Source organism: Cibotium barometz, chromosome 33 (genome assembly GCF_041138505.1).
Source record: "Cibotium barometz isolate CiBa-2024 chromosome 33, ASM4113850v1, whole genome shotgun sequence".
In the NCBI taxonomy this organism is placed as follows: Eukaryota; Viridiplantae; Streptophyta; class Polypodiopsida; order Cyatheales; family Cibotiaceae; genus Cibotium; species Cibotium barometz.
This window is the reverse complement of record NC_141078.1, coordinates 31,807,724-31,823,836: the sequence shown is the minus strand read 5'-3', so window position 1 is coordinate 31,823,836 and position 16,113 is coordinate 31,807,724. Positions and strand designations below refer to the sequence as shown.

The 16,113-nt window shown below is 38.1% G+C and overlaps 1 protein-coding gene across 1 annotated transcript in view; it reads left to right on the top strand.

Annotated features, from left to right (window-relative positions):
• The first annotated feature begins 1,707 nt into the window (after window positions 1-1,707).
• The window catches only part of LOC147619489 (uncharacterized), a 65,587-nt gene continuing 51,181 nt past the window's right edge, over window positions 1,708-16,113 (top strand). The window contains exon 1 of the mRNA XM_086773449.1: window positions 1,708-1,842. Coding sequence (XP_086629575.1) covers window positions 1,708-1,842 — 135 coding nt within the window. The remainder of the gene's footprint in view (window positions 1,843-16,113) is intronic.

Here is a 16,113-nt window from a genome sequence, read left to right as displayed (position 1 = left end):
GAGAGCTACGTCTCGGCCACAGTACTCCCTTTTATGCCGCTGCAAGAATTCGTCATTGACTTCAAATGTACTCTGCAAAACAAAATAATTAAGGAAACATAAATATACATATCACATTCACAAAGAGAGAGAGAGAGAGAGAGAGAGAGAGAGAGAGAGATAGAGAGAGAGAGAGAGAGAGAGAGAGAGAGAACCTGACTTGAGTCTCATCTGTCACAAACAGTTGGTCTTGCCAAAGGTTAATAGAACTTTTGCTATCTTCTCCTACTCTGTTCATCCTTTTTGTGTGGAGTCATTCAACTTATCATAGCCATATTTGGCCTGAAGCTCCATGAAGGTCTTATCATCTGGCATAAAGCCATCCTCTTTAAACTTCTGTGCTTTGCCCAAACATATGCTGAGACACTCTTTACTATTGTAATTTTCCTCCAATGATAAGTCATCACTGTCATCTTCTGAGACAAAACCACTGCTCTCTTCCTGAAAATTGGTAATAGCATATAGAGCAAAATCTTCTGTAAGGCTGAAAATATTCTGAATGTCAGATAAGAGTACATAACATTTGTTATCCACAACGAATTCTGCCAGCACTGGCAATATTAGACCACACTGGTCCACTTTAAAGTACACAACTGGATTGGTTAGACTCTCTGCCTCTCAATGCGGTATGCTAGGTTCGAAACCTGCAAAAGTGGGGTTGAAGTAGGTTGTTGATGAACATTTGTTTTTGTTCAAATCTACAGATTCACAAAATCCTAATTCAATAAAATAACATTAGGGCTGGAGCTTGGTGATTATATAGGTTCGTAGTACTCCCTTACACCTTCCCAACAAGTTTTCCACCTCTCCGTTCTGACATCATTTGGATTCCCAACTTGCCATTTTTCATTGGTGGTAAAACTTGGGTCCATTCAAAAACAACAAGCTATTTGGGACAAATGACATCATTAGGGCTTTGCAAAAATCCATAGTACACCTGAATCCTATGTCGTTGGAGGGTCAAACCTAGATGGTTGACTTTGTCCACCAAAAAGTCAAAACAGAGTATACCTATAGTTTGACTTTGGTCAAACCCTCTTAGATATAGTTATTACTTGTCATCACAAGCTCACACACCAAATTGCATCTAAATCGGATGACTTTTGAGTACTTTATAGCCTAATTCCTATTTTCAGTAGTGTCACAAAAACCCTAAAATAGAGAATATTAGGGCTATCCAAAAATCGTTTATTCTTGCATATTTGGATACTTTGACACAAGATATATCCATAGAGCCCTAGATCATCAAATTTCGACACCATTTAGACCTTCTACTATTTCCATTTTCCATTTTCAGCCATTATGTCAAGGGGGTGTCCATCTAAGCAAGTGATGGAACTTCAAGAGATAAGGGAAGATAAGGAAATGGTGAATGAGGATCGTGTGGAGGTGATTAGTGAAGAGGATATGAATTTACAAGGTAACAGCAACAATGCAAATGTGGCACATACGACAAATCATGTGTAAATTGGGCCAAGTTTTACAAATGTGGCCAATACATCAAATCAATTGGGAGGAGCAAATGCACAAGCAATTCTTGCTATGACAAATGATATGTCACAAATGATGATGATTATGAAAAGCATGATGGAAAGCATCTATGTGGTAGTTGACTGATTGATAAAAGCTGCCGATTTTGTACAAACAAAAATGAGACACTTGGCATCTATGGTGGCACACCACGTATCACATTTGAAGGCATGTGTTGGGCTGGAGGTGCAACTATTGGATGAGCTTCCCCCTACGAGTGAAGATGGCATGGTGGAGTACATTCTCGAGAAGGTTTTGGGAGAAAGCGAGAAGGTGTTATACAACCACACTTTGCATGAATACCTTATTAAGTCGTAAGGTTTACCTTAACATGAAGCAACATGGCAGCCTGCCTCTATGTTGGAGGGGATGGAACACCTTTTTGATTCATCCGAGGTGCATTCTTGAGTCAAAATAGTAAAAAATAGCTTGTTGTAATTTACTATTATGAGGCATAAAAGAGGTTCAAATGGATGCAATTGAAATATACACTTCTTAGCCATAATTGACAATGAGAGTTGGGAAGCATTACATGAAGTTTTGGAGGTTTCAAAGGCTCAAATCATGCTCTTTTGGATAGCTTTGGCAATGAAGTGTGAAGTGGTTCATGTTGATGCTTATGCAAACCATCCATACTATGGTATGTTTTGAGAACAAAACATATTAAATTAGGTGGGGATGGTTTGTAATGAAGCGATGGACACATAAGTGTGAACACAAATTGTACATATGAGGCCAAGGGCCAAGCATGCGCTGTATTGGGCCAAAGGGCCAAGTGTAAGTGAGGGACATAGGCTTATGGGACAAAGACCAAGCAAGGTGGACACTAATAAGTATGTGTGAAAAGGGGGCCATGGTATATAGGAGGCCAATGTGAATTGATAATCACAATTAACTCATACTAATCCAAATTACAAGCTAACAAGCTTTAATGGCAATCTTTCCCTTCTTGCTCATGGATGCTACTCGTACACCCATGTTATCACTCCATGCCTTGACTAGTTCATTGCATTGTGATATAAACCTTAAATCCACCTTAACTCACCATTTTTACCTTGATAAATGAACTTTTTTGCCATGTGTACCCATCTTAGATTCCCATCCACCATTAGTTGGACATTTCCCACGTGCTTAATCATTTTACTAAAGCTTTCTATTTTCCACATATTCATCACGTATTCTCCTTGGCACAATTGGCATCCATTTCCCTTGTTAACCTTTGGATATAGTCAAATTATTAATCATGTTAACTTTACCCCCTCTTCTTGGTGGGCTAGCATGAAGTCCCTTCAACATGCAGGTTGTGTGACTAGAATTTTTGGAGGTGTTAATGATGAGGCTTATATTTTACTATTCTTGCATGGTGAAACTACTTGGCTCATTTGGCAAGGAAATCTAGATCTCCATGGTTATGTGAATTCTTTGCATAATGTTTTCCATGCTTCACGCCCTTACATCCATGTTGTGTCAAGATTTCAATCTTGTTTACTCACACCCTCCCTTTGATATCCTTGTAATCTACTTCATATTTTCTTGTTAATAGTTGTACTTCTTGTGTGTGGTAGTCAGTCTCAAATTAAACAATTCATTTTAAATTTGTCCCTTGTTGAGAAATATTTCAAACTTCTCATTTTTATTATCAGATGGGTTGAGAAGCTATGCCTAGACCTATTGCTTTTTATTTAGTTCAATATTATGTCAATTGGAGGACGTAGTTGTTTTCCATTAAGACCAACTATAGGGTGATTAGCATACAATAAAACTAACCTTGGGCACTATATATAGACAGATTGCTTGCACCATCTCTCTCACATTAAGTTCTTTGTCTTGCAGAAGATTTTGCTATTTGTGTGAATAGACAAGTCCACTTTTCTTGCTCGTGTGACAGCTTTGGTTTTCTCATTTTCCTTTTACATGTTCTCTATATTGTCTCAAGGGGTGGGAAAACTTACATTCAACATGCGCCTTAAAGGGGTATTTTAAAACCCCTTATCTATAAACTTGGAGTGTTTAAAATAACCCCTTTTTCTATAAAAACTTACAATGTTTTTTGAAACTCCATTAAAAGAACACCTTTTATAAGTACATCTTTTGTATTTTTATCAAATTTTTGACTTAAAAAACCATTTCTACTAAACCCACGTGGTACACTTACATATTTTTAGGTGCACCCCTTGGGTATCATGCTACCTTTCTCAAGGTGCACCTTACTTTGCATCATGTAAAGCTATTTTTATAACTTTAGCTTATTGTCTTGAGACCCTTTAATTGTTCTTCCATAGTATCCAACTTAGTCTCTCCTTTACCTGCATTAACTTGAGTGTGTCCTTGAGACAAGTCTCTCTCTCCTTCCTTTCTTCTATAATTGGAGTCTTAGATGTGCTTCCCAGCCCCTTGCTTGGGACTTGGCATCCTTAGCCTACTCTCATGCATACACCACCTCTACTTGTGCCCAAGCGGTGCACCTAAAAATATGTAAGTATACCACATGTGTTCAATAGAAGGAGTTTCTTTAATTCAAAATTTTGAGGCAATTTTACAGAAATGTACTTATACAGCGAGTTTTTTGAATGTGCATTTTGGACAAAAGTTATAAGTTTGTATTTTTTTAAAAAGGTCATTTGAAAGACTTAAAATATATAAATGAGGAGTTTTTTTAATACCCCTTGAATGTACGCTGTATGTAGGTTTTTCCTAGTAGTGCACCCCCGGGTATATGTGTTTGGTTTAACAAATACTATGCATGTTGTGCCATGGCTTTTGTGTACTCTCTAAGATATCTTTTGCATCATTGCCTTCCTCTTGTTTTCAACCATAGCATCGTTTCTTTGAGAGTAGTGCTCACTAGGTGCGTAGCAATGTTCATTGACGATTGTGCCCAGCTTAATTTGCTAGCTTTTACATTCTTCAAAAAATTGATTTGCGAGCTTTTGCATTCTTCGTGTTGCTTATAGCACCATCTTAATGAACATTTTTTAGTAGAACACTTGTGCTCCTTAAATCTTCTTTGTTGTAACTTTAACTTGTAAATATTTGGTAGTACCTTAAGTATCAAGAAAGAAATACCTTGCATTAGGGAAAATTTGGGCTTAAATTGGTCCCTTTAAGTATTTTCACACACTCTCTACAAAAATGGACTCATGGTACATTTTTTGCAAATCAACTTAGAACTGAGTGAAGATTAGACATTTGGAATCTACTCTTTGAGACCTTCCAATGATATATACCATGATGGAAAATTTTGCATATTCAAGAAGTCCTCAAATTTGGGATGACATGGCAATGCCATGTAATGTGCCACATCATCACCAAATTTGGGGACTTCTTGAATATGCAAAATTGCCCGTCATACTATTTATCATTAGAAAGGTCTCAAAGAGTAGATTCCAAATGTCCAAACTCCACTCACTTTTGAGTTAATTTACAAAATTTCCATCATGAGCCCAGTTTTGTATAGAGAGAAAGTGTACAAATCCTTAAAGGGCCAATTTGAGTCCAAATTTCCCCTAATGTTTTTGTCAACGTAACATGGACTTCTACTACCAAACTTAATATCTTGACTCCATTGTCATTGCTAATCTTTGCAATTTTGTGGTATTTCTTTATGAGGCATTTTTTGACATATGTTCTCAAAGAAGTTTTCCCATAAATTGTCTGTATGGATATATAGCATCACATATTTATCAATTAACACTTTGATCTTCCCACTGAGACAATGGATCCTTATTTCATATCCAAGGTGCTCAGAGCAAATGAAAAACTTATTAAGGTTTAGGTAGTTGGTTAGGATAGTTTGAATACTTAAAGAGAAGTTGGAAGGCACAATATGGGAGGATCCAGATAGAACAATGTTAAGAGGAAAAGAGCTTTTTGGTGGGGTATAGTCTTGCACAAGGATAAGAGAGTATATTCCCTCAATGTAGCATGAGATTCTACAAGCAAGATCGATATGTTGATTCCACTATCATTGCTAATATGTGCATTGCAATATTTCTTGTTGAGGTCCTTTTTTACATCTATTTTAGAAGAAGTTTGCATGAAAACTACCTCCACTAATATCTGGCACATTTGAACCATCTTTTTATTTATAAAAACTATAGAAAATTCCAAAAAACAATGGATTCCTGTTTCACACAATATTGTGAGTGGACCTGCTTGGTGGTGAGGATTTTGTTTCCCTCAATGCAGCATGGTCTTCTACTAGTAAAAACTTGATATCTTGATTAACCATCATTTCTTGTGATATTTCTTGATGATTTCCTTTTTTTTAACATCTATTTTTGAAGATTTTTGCATGCAAAGTGCCTCCACAAATATCTAGCACGTTTTACATCTTTTTATTCATGAAAATTTTGATATTTTTAACATTAAAGAATTCTTCTTTCACACCCACCATGGTGCTTGGCGTAAAGGAAAACTTGTTAAGGTCCAAGTAGTTGGTTATCATAATTTGAAGACTTGAAGAGAATTTGGAAGGCATAATATGAAGGGATCAAGATAGAATTTGGTTAAGAGGAGAGGAGCTTGGTGGTGGGGTTTGGTATTACATAAGGTTGTAATAGGAGGAGTTTTGTGGCAAGGTTTGGAAGGAGTTAAATGGTAATCCTTTATGCTAGGCATGTACAGAGGAATCCATGATACTAATAACAAATGTAAACATGGCCCATGCAGAGGATAGAGAAATACAAGTAGCGGTGCTTGAGAGCTCAAGATAAAAAAAACTCAACTAATGTAATAAGACTATATATTTATATAAATACAACTTGGTTAGACCCAACAAACATGGTGGATACCATTGACCACAAGGTTGATTTAAATTTCCACCAAAAGCTGGGTTGAATTACATGATGGATTAGTCACCGGGTTGGCTTGAATGCCGCTTGGTTCGACCCAACCAACTTGGTGTGGATTCCATGGGCCACATGGCTAGTTTAAGTTTCCACTAAGTTGATGCTAGCTTGAATGGCCATCATGCTAGTTACCTTTGGGCTAGTCAACTTATTAAGATTATGGCCTTAACTTTAAATAAAGGCCACCATGTAAGTTTTAAAAGGACCATTGTACAAGTTGCAAAAGGACATACAAAATAGCCACATGTATGTATTATGAAAACACATATAGAAAAACCTTCATTTATCCAAAAACTATTTATGCCTCCATGAATTCCAAATCCACCTTTGTCTTTTAGTCATCCTCGCTCACTAGTCTTTATCTTCTTTTACTAGTTGCTCTTTTGTTTCAATGCCTACATCTTATTATGCCCAAATGCGGGTGTTTCTCATATATCAAGGAGACATCTTTGTTAGGCACTCTTTTGTTATAATGACTAGGTCTTCTTATGTCCAAATTTTAATGCTCCCCCCATATATCAAGGAGACGGCTTTAATAAGAAGGTCTCATATTTTTTTGAGAAAATAGTAATAATCAGAATTATGCATTGTTACCAAATCGACCATCTCATATTATAGTAATTATGATTGTGTATGAGGAGGATCATTCTATATGATGGTGATTTCTCAACTCGTGGATGTAGTAACCCAATTATGGTTCTTCTATCACCAAATGCATGAGACTGGATCAAACTTGATATTCTATTTTCTACTTTAATTTGCATAATTTTTAAAAGGAAATAAAGCTATTAGAAAAAACTTGTCCTTAGGTGTATTCATGGCTTTTTTTTAAAAAGAATTTTTCCTAGTAAAGAGAAAAAGTTGAAAGTTGAAGTTTAATAAAATTTTTGATAAAATTCCAAATTTTATACTTGAAAGAAAAAAATTATGTTTTCTTACACATGAAATTTACAAATTCTCTTAAATCATTCTCATTTTAAAGATTATGATTGTTGTTGTAAAAGTGATTGGTTGATTTAAAAAATATTGTTTTTCTACACACGTGAAATTTACAAATGCTCTTAAATCATTTTAATTTTAAAGATTATGGTTGTTGTTGTAAAACCAATTGGTATATGTTAAAAAAACGTTTAGCTAGCCATTAAAAACTTGGTAGTAGCTAAGTGGCCCCAAAATGGCCAAGTGCCTAGTTTTCTAAACAAGCTAGCTGGTCGGGATATTAGCTACCTAGCTAGTTTAAAATTGGTTGAATTGGCTAGCTAGCTAGTTCCCCGAACCATCAAGGCAGTTGGGATTTTGACTAGCTAGCTGGTTTTGCTGACTAGCGAGCTAAACTAGCAACCAATGTGCTTAGTTACATTAAACTAGCACCCAAAACAATGTAATGATTTTTTTTTTGCACAATGACTTCATGAATGATACCAACATGATAACACGTACTAGGTTTAAAAAACAAAAAACGATGCACTGTTGGAACCAAAAACTCAGCTTTTCCTTTATTAAGCTTTTTGTTCAGAGATATCCATTGTGCTGTAACTTCAAAGGAGAAGAAATCCATGAAGGTTTGGTCTTTTTTATGTTTTGATATCTTCTTATGGTTTTTTAATATAGTTTTGTTTTCAATTAATCTTTAATGTAATGGTACAATATTTAAGTTTTATATTATACTCTACTTTACTGACATGATTCAATGTTATGTAAATCGTTATATTAAATTTCTTTAAATGTTTTATAGTTAAGCTTGATGTTATGCTTTAATTGGTGTTCTTAATATTATGATTTAATATGTTGTTATTTCTAGTGTTATGCTTTACTATGTTAAGTTAATCTTTAATGTAATGGTACAATATTTAAGTTTTATATTATACTCTACTTTACTGACATGATTCAATGTTATGTAAATCGTTATATTAAATTTCTTTAAATGTTTTATAGTTAAGCTTGATGTTATGCTTTAATTGGTGTTCTTAATATTATGATTTAATATGTTGTTATTGCTAGTGTTATGCTTTACTATGTTAAGTTAACTTTTAATATGCTATATTTATATGGTTTTCTATCTAAGAATTAATGTCATGTTTTTTGATTAAGATTCAATGGTTAAACTTTTGTATTATAAGTTTTGTGGTTAATTTTCTGTATATTTTTAATACACGATGCAATAAGGAACAAGAAAAGAGATATACACTTTCAATTAGATGTTGAGTATGCACCTTTACATAAGAGGACAGAAGCAAATCTAGTGCAACAAACAGTGATGCAACAGCAAAGAGATGCAAGTAAAAAACATGTTGATCTTTGGGTAGAGGGATTAATATATCCACTTGATCCTTTTTTTTATAAACTGGCCTTTGGTCCAAGATCCTCCCATAGTTACCAAATTTCAGCGTCTGTAGATAGCCACCCATAGGTGCTTATTTATCCACCCGTAGGCGATGCCGTCGGCCGAGGAAGCACCAAGGGGGTTTTGAACCCAAAACCTCTTGGTCCTAGGAAAACACCTTCACCACTTGAGCTGTCACCTCATTTGGCATCCACTTGATCCTCTTACTTAACAACCTTCTCAATTTTCAGGATTAATGTCTTTCATTAAGTATGTATGTTAGGGTCATGCTAGTTTACTAAGATACACAAAAAGACTTGTCAACCAAGTATATAGTGTTTATACATCTACTCAACACCTACTAAAGAACAAGGAAGAAAAGATTGTGTAGCTCTCAAATGCGCTGATTGAGAAGGAAACTGTGTGTAATAAATAGCAAGATGCGGTGCATGTTGTTCAAATAGAAAATGCTTAGTTATCTATTAATGTGCAAAGTTTAAAACAAAGGAATAAGAAGATACAAACTATGCTAGAGAAGTTGATCCCATTAGGGCCAAGTGAGCGTGTGAAACAACTAAAATCAATGGATAAAAATGTCATTGGAGGTGGTCAATGGAAGCGTCAAATCAGAGTATGCAAGAACATTGAACAAATGTTTACCAATCCAGATGATGAAGTTGATATGGAAATTTCAAAAGTACTCACAAAAGGCATGGTAAAGTCTACACTCTACACTTCAATCTTCCAAATTTAAAACAATCTCTAACAACATAGCCATAAATTGTTTGCAGGAGGTGAGTAAGTCTTTCACACCCAATGATGCTCAAGGTATTTGTGACAAAGTTGGGATAATATCATAATCGTATGCTATGATTTACAAGCAATTGGATAAAGGGTTTAAGACTGTATTCAGGAGAGAAAAAGAGTTTTACCTCTTCCAAAGCCCTGTCATCATGTACTATAGGCCAAAAATTTATTGAATGATAAAATCTTGGAGCTCATTGGTGAGCATGTACATCTCTGTCATATACACTTATAAATTAAGCTCAAAGGAATGCTCACAGACAAGTGCAGGGATAAGCTCAAAGGCACCCTCCAGGGCACCCTCAAAAAGCAACCTTAAAGGAGATCGACTCAAAGGAGTCAATCTCAAAGGAGGTAATATTTAAGCTACATGAAAAGAATAACTTTGTGTTGGATGTATACAAAATACAATATGCAATGGTTAGATTCTATAATATGATGGTTGAAGAATGTGGTGTTGTGCTAAATTCTGTTATTAATCTTGATGAAAGTGAAATTGTAAAGGGTCAAAAGCTAGAACGAATAAGTTGGAACCTCATGAACATAGCATTAAATCGTAATACCTTGTTAGATCATTCAAATTACTTTAGTGTTGTGCAAAGTGAAAATGAAATATGGTGGCTTTCTGTATTTGAGGTACCAAAATAAGATCATGAGATATTGAAGGTTTCCTTCAATTTAACAGAGATACCAGAAGTTATGAGACGTCTAAGTGGCGGGGAACTTTTAAAGGTTGAAGATTTTGATGAGTACTTAGTATAATGGCATCTTGTAGGAAATCTAAAAAATTTGAAGTGCATGTTTGGTGTGTCAAATGGTTCCAATGCAAAATTCCCTTGTTTGTATTGTATGCGATCAAGACAAAAAGTCAATAATGTAAATAAACATTGGAGTGAAGAGACATGCATAGATGGTGTCCCAAACCATGACTAGCGAGCGTGTTTGGCAGCACGACATAATAATGGTACCAGTAGATCCAAAGTGGGATCCTATTCTTAAAATTCCCTTGCCAGAGTCCATTTTTTCACTTTGCATGCCATGGTGAGAATTATTGAGAAATTGGTATTTCAGTATGTGTGTCTTTCTTACAAGATGCACCTTGCTTCAGCTGCTCAAGACGCATGTAGTAAAGTAGAAGAAGCTTTATCAAAGATTGGATTACATCGAGGCCAAGTAAAAAGCAAGAAGGATAAGAAAAATTCTTGCACAAATGGGAATTTATCATGTAAACTGCAATGAAGGAAACCTAAGGATTGCACTCATTAGCATGGAGTATACACATGTCCCGCTCATCATAGGGAGTAGCACCTATTGCACTCATAATGGAGTACACATATAGCTTCTCAAGAGGGAGAAGTCCACCATGGAGGCTTAGATCTCCAAAGAGTAAAAGTACTCACATGAAATAATAATGATCAAAAAGGGTACAATGTCCATGAGCCCTATGCCTCATATAGGGTCCCCTAAAAGTACACATGTAAATGTCCCTAAGCCCATTCCCCATGTACATGTGCACCCAAACCTACTTCATTACAAACCATCCCCTCTCCTACAATGATTTCGTCCTCAAAATTGAAGGGTGGTCATACCCAAAGAAAAGACATATACAAGTGGCTATGTAGAAAAGCCAAAAATCACATCCATGTGACTGAATGTAGTGGAAGACCCATGCATGAATCATATGACCCCCTGGGTCAAATGGAAAGGATAGAGGGATCCCGTCAATGATGATGAGGCTATCTATGCAACCTCCTAGATCAAAAGGAAATACGAGGCATGCAAAATCCAAGGCAATGGCCCCATGATAATCTGGTGCAAGTGGACTAAATAAGGAACCACTATCGATGACGAATCTAGTTGAGTATCTTCTAGGATCAAAGGGATATGTATAGTATACACCCCAAACTGTCAACGTTGGAATGGTAGAATCTCCTAGATCAAAAGGGATATGTATAGTATACACCCCAAACTATCAACGTTGGAATGGTAGAAGCTCCTGGATCAAAAGGAAAGCTCGACACCAAAGGAAAACTCATAAGCCCATCCTCTCACGAACACACTGTGAATCTGGCATGAAAGGTATCTCCAAAAGAAGCTCGAAACTCCTGGTCAGAATGTCAAGTGGTCCTAGCACAAAAGAATCATTATGTAGGCCAAGACTAGAATATGTCATAGATGCACTTGAATGTCGAGCCACATATCTGAAAACTATGCTCCTCAAATGGTAAAGAATGCATCCAAAGAAAAGTGTCCTGACTCCAAAGAACACAAGATCGTGTCGACATCCGTAGTATCCAAATGAGCATAGCTCAAGGTTGGCCTCATGTAGAGTCAAATATGAACTCATGCCTCCGTCACATGTAGCACCACTCAAGAAGTTGAAGACATGATCTACCATATCTATGTATGTAAGAGTATGATCCAACCCAAGAGTATGATCCAACCCATGCACAATATCTCCATGTGTAAGACACTCTATATGTGTGTGTCCCTCTAGAATAGAAGCTGGATCATCATCACTAAGCATTGGCCAAGTGACTACACAAGAGATATAAGTGGTATCAATCAACTCACTATCAATGGAATCTCCAAGGCCACTAAGGTCATCCCCAAATGTATAGACCAACTCCATCACTGGTGTCCCTATATGTTAAATTTGCAGCAATGTGATAAGCTATGGTGGATCAAATGCTAGAATCAACTGAAAAGATGCAGGGGGGAAGAGATCTTGAGCTCTTGCAAGCACACACACACACTCACAAAACCCTAATAGAGAACACACAAGGTGAGAGGCTGAAAATCTTCTTCTTCTTCACTCAACACTCAACACACCATATACAAGATAAGAGTACACAATAATATGAAAGATACTCAACCAATACATACACAGGTTCTCTATAGTGTGAACCCAACTAAATGAGCTGGCGCTATAACTATGCCAGTCTCTAGAATGGCTGTCACACAGCCTGTCATCCCACTGGCCGCATATCACCCATGATCTCACCAACCATGCCAGTGGTGTAAGTGTGGGGCCTATCCCCCAGGCGGGTCATTAGTGTCCACCGCCTCACTAGATGAGCTCGATATCTCAACACTCCCCTTGAGCTCAACTCCATCTCATGTACACAAGCGAAGCCCTGAATCTATGGAGCCTCTCTGTACCCAATGCTTTTGTCAGGACTATGGTCCTACGGAAGTCGAACCCTAGCATAAGTTAATAGCTTTCGGAGTCTCGAGAGTATTATTAGTGCTAGCGGGGTTCAAGGGTTAATGGGCGTTAGGGTTTGGTCCATGTGTGTACACATCTAAGTTAGCACGGCTCTTAAGTAAGATGGGCGGCCGGGCTAGGAGGTGTGGACACAGGCCAGGGTTTTGGTATAAAACCCAACGAGAAACCCTAACTCGTCATTATATGGGTGGAAGTCGGTTCAATGTCAGGACTATGGTCCTACGGAAGTCGAACTCTAGCATAAGTTAATAGCTTTCGGAGTCTCGAGAGTATTATTAGTGCTAGCGAGGTTCAGGGGTTAATGGGCATTAGGGTTTGGTCCATGTGTGTACACATCTAAGTTAGCACGGCTCTTAAGTAAGATGGGCGGCCGGGCTAGGAGGTGTGGACACAGGCCAGGGTTTTGGTATAAAACCCAACGAGAAACCCTAACTCGTCATTATAGCTTTAGTGAAGATATCAGCTACCTGATCCTCTGTGCTGACATAAACAAGGTCGAGGTCTCCTGCCAAGACCTTCTCTCTGACGAAATGGTAGTGGACCTCTATATGCTTCGTGCGAGCATGAAAGACTGGGTTCCTGGCCAACTGTATACTGCTAATGTTGTCACAGAAAATGACAACTTGTCTATCCACTGATAGACCCAAATCTGCAAGTAGCTACCTCACATGCTGCCATAGCAGCTCCTCTGTACTCGGCCTCTGTACTGGATAGAGCAACTGTAGGCTGCTTCTTGCTGCTCCACGTCACAGCAGCACTCCCAAAGAAAACATGAAGCCACTAGTAGATCTCCTATCGGAGATACTACTAGCCCAATCAGCATCTGTATACCCATGTACACATATCTTTGTCCCAGTCTCATAGAATAGTCCACAATGCAAAGTAGACCTCACATACCTCAGTATGCGTCTCACTGCATCCAAATGCGGTTTTCGTCGAACCTGCATAAACTGACTCACCAACCCAACAGCATAGCTCAAATCTGGTCTGGTGATCGTCATGTAGATCAAACTTCCTACTATGCGCCTGTACATAGTAGGATCCTCCAAGATCTCTCCTGAATCTGCACTCAACTTGCCATTCTGATCCAATGGCACGGAAATAGGCTTACAGCCTATCATACCATACTTGGACAATATGTCCAAGTCATACTGTCTCTATAGTAATCCAATACCATGTGGTGACCTAATCACCTCAATGCCCAAGAAATATCTGAGCTCCCCCAGATCCTTCATCTCAAACTTCTGTCTAAGCAAGATCTTTACATCAAAGATCTCTGCATCATGGTCCCCCGTAATGATCAAGTCATCTACATAGATGACAACAAGCACAACCCCTCTATCACCATGTCTCACATATAGCGAGAAATCTGCATTGGCTACATGAAAGCCAATAGTGACAAGATATTCAAAAATCTTGTCAGACCATGCTCTTGGTGCTTGTTTTAAGCCATACAAGGCTTTCTTCAACCTGCAAACATGCTCGGGGTGACCAACATCCTCATAACCAGGTGGCTGCAACATATACACCTCTTCTTGCAAATCCCCATGCAAGAATGCATTCTTTACATCCATCTGATGTAAAGACCATTGCTTTGACGCAGCCACCGCTATCACAACTCTCACTGTTGCCATCTTGGCAACAGTGCTGAAAGTTTCCTCATAATCAATGCCATATGTCTGCGCATATCCTTTGGCTACCAATCTAGCCTTGTACCTGTTTATGCTTCCATCACTGTTATGTTTTACTTTGTACACCCACTTGCATCCAATGGCTTTCTTGCCTTCAGACAATTGCACTAAGTCCCAAGTTTCATTTCCATATAGTGCATCCATCTCCTCATCCATAGCTTTCTCCCAATACACATTTCCAACAACAGCCTCATCAATGCATGTGGGCTCAACAACCTGCACAACCTTTGCCATATATGCATAGTGATGTGCCACATAACCATCATAGGTAAATCTCTGCACAGGATTTTTCACTCTCCCAGATCTTCGCAGCTTCTCATTCATGGCTTCCATAGCCTTCTTTACACCAGGTATTCTCATAGCTGGGATCCCAAGCTCCTCATCAAGGCTCATATCTGAGCCACTAGACTCTCCATCAACATGAGAATGCCTTGCAGAAATGTCAGGCATACCAAGGGGCTCAACCACTTTCTCTTTTCCTTTACATGAAGTAGTAATCACGTTTGTAGGGCTGGTATTATGACGCAGCCTGCCACTCCATGGTCTATCATCAGACCCACTAGATGAGAACTCTCCTCGTCCACTCAAAGACTGTGATTACTGATCTGCATTCTGTGCAACCGCACTTCCACTCACATCAGGCCCAATAGCTTCTTTTTCAGTAGCATACCAGATGCTCATCTCATCAAAAACAACATCCCTGCTTACCCTCAACTCACGTGTAGCAGGGTTATAACACCTGTATCCCTTTTGCTCAAGGGAATATCCAATAAACACACATTTTTTTACTTTTGGATCCAGCTTAGTTCTCAGCTCATCTAGCACATGCACATATGCAATGCATCCAAAGACTTTCAGATGAGACAAATCAGGTTTTCTGCCAGTAAACCTCTCCTCTGGAGTTACATCATGTATGGCTACAGTTGGAGTCCTGTTCATGATGTATACTGCTCTAGAAACAGCCTCAGCCCAATAGCTATGCGGCATATTCTTCTCTTCCATCAATGCTCGCGCAATCTCAGCAATGTGCCTATTTTTTCGCTCAGCAACTCCATTTTGCTGCGGAGTGTATCTGCATGTAAACTGTCTCCGAATACCATTCTGCTTCAAAAATTCAGAGAACTCATTGGAGAAGTACTCTCCCCCTCCATCTGACCTTAGGCACTTTACATATTTCCCTGTTTGCTTTTCAACCAAAACTCTGAAATTTTGAAAGTGAGTGAACACCTCACTCTTCTCCTTCATGAAATATACCCACACTTTCCTTGTGTGGTCATCGATGAATGTCACATAGTATCTGCAGCCTCCCATAGACATGGTCTTCATAGGACCCCATACATCTGAATGCACAACATCTAGTGCATTTATGCTCACATATCTATTACGTGGAAATACATGCTTTGTTTGTTTTCCAAATTGGCATGCTTCACATATTCTCTGCATACCTTCCACTTTAAACTTTGGTAGCCCTGTCACAATTCATTTTGTCTGCATAGACTTCATTCGCTGCACATTCACATGTCCAATTCTTTTATGCCAAATGTCTGTGTCTGCAACAATTCCTGAACCGTTTGCAAACATCGCAGCACTCATTTCAAGCATGTCTACATTCAATGTAAACATTCTGTCCACTCTGTTGCCTTTTGC